The following is a 4,702-nucleotide window of genomic DNA, read 5'->3' on the forward strand; positions in this document are numbered from 1 at the left end:
CCTCAGGCAGAAGAAATAAAAACTTCAACGTTAATTTGGCTGGTTTGATTGGTTTGCATTTGACCGGCGAACGTATATCTCCAAGTCGCGAGGACCACGGGCTTTCGCCTGACGTAGAAAGAGTAGACGCAGAAAACGAGGAGGAATGGCTTGCACCGATTATGAGCGCAAACTCCGATGACCGAGACCCTCAGAACGACACCAACGTGGACTGCCTAGCACAAAACTTGGACACGGTGAAAATAGACAGTGATGCAAAAGTACCGACGATAACATTCAGTAACTGCTGTGACGGGTACGCGAGGACAGACCTGCCGAACAATAAAGAAGTCGACATTCATTTGGCCGTGCCCGCTATTGACAGCATAGATGAGGCGCGCCCGCCGATGATGTGATTAGCTATTGTACTCCCAACAATCATACAAAAAGTAATCAGCCAAAATGATTGCTTTAGAACCGGAACAGCCCCTCCCAAGCGAGGAGCGGATGCCTAAAACGGAGCCTACAACATCACACCCCCAAAGAACATTAACACGGTCGAGTGCTGTAAGCCAGAAGTCCGTCGAAATAATGGTCCATCCGGAGGGCTCTAACAATCCCCTGCACAGGTCTAAACTAGCTCCAACCAGGTCATCCTCGGAGACACAGTCTTCGGGGAAGAAAATGCTTAATTTGAGGAAAACGAAAAACTCTTCAATAGAATCGACTATGAGTCTGCCTAACCAGAAATCTTTAGAGAAAAAACATGGTAGCCTGCGGCATCAGAAGGCTGTGGTGGTGCAGGCTCACTCCGACATAACTTTAAGCACGCAGCCGTCGATATCGGATGACAGGAAGGCGCTGCGGGAAGCGTTGTACCAGGGTATCTTTCACAGGCACAGGAGGACGATCTTCGCGGTGGGCTCCTTCCTCAGGATGCTGAGGAGCAAAACGTCCAACTATGACTCCATAAGGTCGGACTCCGATGAGATATAGCGCCCGTAGATCGTCTAAGTGTATTTTTAGTAAAAAATGGTGCCACAGACTGATTGTGCTTTGTAAGGAGAGAAAAAAATGTTACTAGCTGTAAGAATTGTGTTTGTATTAAAATGTTCCTAATTAGTTGTGACTGAGTTTTTTGTTGAGCCCGCTTGGAGAAGCAGTATACGTATTATAATGGTTGTTATTGCGTGTTTCGGACGCGGTGGCCGCCGGAGTGACATTGGTTTCATTATGCTATACATAATTCAGTTGAATATTTTGTTTGGACTTGTTACCGGTGACGTGTTTGAGTATTGATTTCACGTATCGGTAAATATTTGTGTCGCTTGTGTTTATTCGGACCTAATTCAGCTATTAATTAAATATAAGTAGCAGGTTGACAAGGCCCAGCTTTGAACATTAATTAATTATTAAATACATTCGGTTTATTTTTTGTTTAAGTTAATTTCGGTCTACTTTTTCCAGCTTCATAATTTATGTCGAAAGAACTTTTGGGAAGCCGTGGTCATATTTTAATCAACTTTCATTTCTCGGAACGAAAATTTTGTATGAGCTTGCTAAATTATTATACAAAATTCTGAGAGACTTGAAAAACCTTGCCGTATGCCATAAGAATCCTTCAGAAAGTCAAATCGACCCCAATCTGGCATAAATCCGAAAAAAACTGAAATAAAACTCGGTGGTCTTAATAAATAGTTACAAGTTGACATGGTATTATCATATTGCGTGTTGTAGATCAAGGGCACTCGGCTACCACCTTGAATTTTTTTCAGACGCATGAAAATACATGAAAATGAAATTCGTTAACACGATAGTGTGAATTCAACAGCTTTGAATGAATTTTATGGCGCCATTAACGCCCGAACCGTGTTAAAGTTGCTAATGATGGAAATAAAAGCTGGAAAAATGATTTAGTGAGTAAATTAGGGCAAGTTTTTGAGTCGTTTTTGTTCACAAGGTTGATAGTTTTACTTATGTATGCGAAATAAAGAAATATGCATTATTAAAATCGATTTCAATATTTTATTTATACACGAGATTATTTTATTTTCAGAACGAATAAGTCGTTCTAATGTAAAATGCATTATCTTTACGATTTGTTTCACAATAAAAGGAACATATTATTCTTATATTTTATTTTATTAGTCTCAAGTGTATCATATAGAGGTGAATGTTACTCCAGGTCACAATGTTATAAAATAAGTCGTATTTTTAAATGTTCCTGCGATGGTTGCGATTCTGATTTTTATTGCTGCAAATTTCAATATGTTGACTTTTCTCAAAGTTATTGTTTGTTTTGCTACTGAAAACTAAATTTACAATATGCGAGGAATATCACGTGGTTTATGATTTGCGTTTACAATATCTATGCAATAAAGTATTGAGTATATTATAAGTAATTTAAATAGAAAAGGTCATGAAATAGGCATAAAAATACACATGTTTTTTTTTCTGATGCGAAATCATCTTAGGCTTCACAAAACCGAGACTTTTCAATAGTCCTTTAAAATACTAGAGAATACCCCATATAACTATTAATATAACATAGTTTGATACAAAAAGCAGATTATATTATTTTTCCTAACGTTCAGGGAGACTACGATATAAGGCGAGTATGGTAATAAATCAGTGACATACAAAAGAATATACACGAAATTAAGCTTGACCGACCCCTAATCCTTACTAATATTAAAAATGTCAAAGTGTGGATGTTTGGATGTGTGTTACTCGATCACGCAAAAACGGTTGAACGGATTTGGATGAGATTTTTTATGCATATAGCCATTGACATGGAAAAAACATAGCCTACCTGTTATCCCGATTTTTGATATAGTTCCCGAAGGAAAATTGAATTCCCGATAGAAACGGGTCCACCGAACGCTGTAATCTGAAGTCCACGCAGACGGAGTCGCGGGCAACAGCTAGTGGAACTGTAATTATCGTTTCTGATTGTCAGATATGACTGACATAGTCTGTTCGAATATCTGATAGGTTCATTACTACGATAATGTCTTTGCCAATTACTTGGTTTGTGTTGGCAATGAGAAATGTCTGTGCTTATCTACACAATAGATATTTGAGACTAACATGTGTAGCAAAGAAATGAAGATCGTTTTATCTAGTGACTGGAAGTATTATGAACTAACAAAAGTACGGTTGGAATGAAAATACATGGGAAAAATCAGATCACTGTACTGTTAGAATTGTTCAATGATATTTAGAATATGTGTTCAGTGAGTTTTTAGTGAAGTTATTTTAAGTTTTTTATCCTAGGTATGTCTTAGTCCATATCTTATTGTGTTGCAGTGTTTTGTTAATCTGATCGTTCTTTGGACTCTATATAACGTTTGCCGTCTCGACTCCAAAATTGCAAATTTAAGCGCCGCTTTTAAGATAGAGCATGAATTCGCAATTTTCGTCAACATTTTTCACGCTTAAGTTAGACTTTTTGAATTTTGCAGTGTAAAAAGTCAGTCCAAAACCATCGTGGGGATTTTTAAAACAAAATATGTGATGCTTCGATCGAATAGAGCTTAGTAGTAGAGTTCCATTGTTTATATAATTTCTGTTCATTTCTTTTGCAATGGTTGTTAGTGATATATAATATATGTAGACATTAGTGGCGGAACAAAAGATTGTTGAGACACATTTTTGGAACATTTTATGCACTTTTTTATATATTTGTACATCCGAGAATTTTGTACAACGTGTTGTTGTAAAGTAGAAAGTTATTGAAATACGTTTGTCGTTGGTATGAGATGTTTGACTGGGGATATCAACATGTAAATCCCACTGTTGGACAAACCTTTTCTAAAATAAGAAAAGAACGCGAACTCTTTGCTAACTTACACATTGACATTAGATTCCAATTTTGATATGTATATTCAGGATACCTGATTTTTTATAGTGATACATCAGAACACGTTATTACTTTAAGAAAGTGACATGAACATTATTCGAACCCGAATCCACGCGGTCACGTATCCGGTCGTTGCACTTCCAGGCCGCCGTGACATTTACGTGAAGGAATCATTAACCCATTTACCTTCACGTTATTCCCGTAAATAACAGATGCGGACTTATTTATAGACACACTCGCAAATAGTTCATTTTATATTTATTTTCATTTAGTTCCTCTAATAAATATTTGTTCAACCAATTCGTCTGGAAAAGTTATTTTTGATTCTTGTTTTTGTATACAGTTTATTGCAGTTGTTGACTACGGGTTTTTTGAAAGAGAGAGAAACATAAAACTCTTTTACAGTCAACTTTGGGTACTTTTCCAAAAACTCTTTTGTACCAATGTCAGCTATTTACTTTCCCATTCCTTATTAGATATTGAAATAAACAACTGTTTAATTTTTTTTAACATAAAATTTCGTGTCAATATTTTAATAACATTAGAGCTCCCAAAATTATGTGTTCGCAGTTCAAATTGAGGGAACTAAACATCCTTAATGAATCAAAAAATTAATTATTATTTAAATAAAGGTACCATTGACTTGAAACGAATCAGAACGCTTGATTAAAAGACATGTACTGCCCTTCCATCAAAATGAAAATGAAACCGAAATTGCCAATAACAAAGCATTATTTTTTATTTATTTATAAAGCAAGGGTAAAACGTTACGGGCTCGTAAATCTTTCGTAAACCAAAGAGTCTGTTTATACCTCTTTCAATAAATTATAAGGGTGTATACACTTTATACATTGGGTCGGA

At 36.2% G+C, this 4,702-nt stretch overlaps 1 protein-coding gene across 1 annotated transcript; it reads left to right on the forward strand.

Annotated features, from left to right (window-relative positions):
• The first annotated feature begins 390 nt into the window (after positions 1–390).
• On the forward strand, positions 391–1,108 carry LOC113502918. Its single transcript, XM_026884673.1, has one exon. It carries the CDS (start codon positions 442–444, stop codon positions 973–975), a length of 534 nt encoding a protein of 177 aa, XP_026740474.1. The 5' UTR covers positions 391–441; the 3' UTR covers positions 976–1,108.
• Positions 1,109–4,702: the final 3,594 nt, after the last annotated feature.

This window comes from Trichoplusia ni, chromosome 18 (assembly GCF_003590095.1).
Source record: "Trichoplusia ni isolate ovarian cell line Hi5 chromosome 18, tn1, whole genome shotgun sequence".
Lineage (NCBI taxonomy): Eukaryota > Metazoa > Arthropoda > Insecta > Lepidoptera > Noctuidae > Trichoplusia > Trichoplusia ni.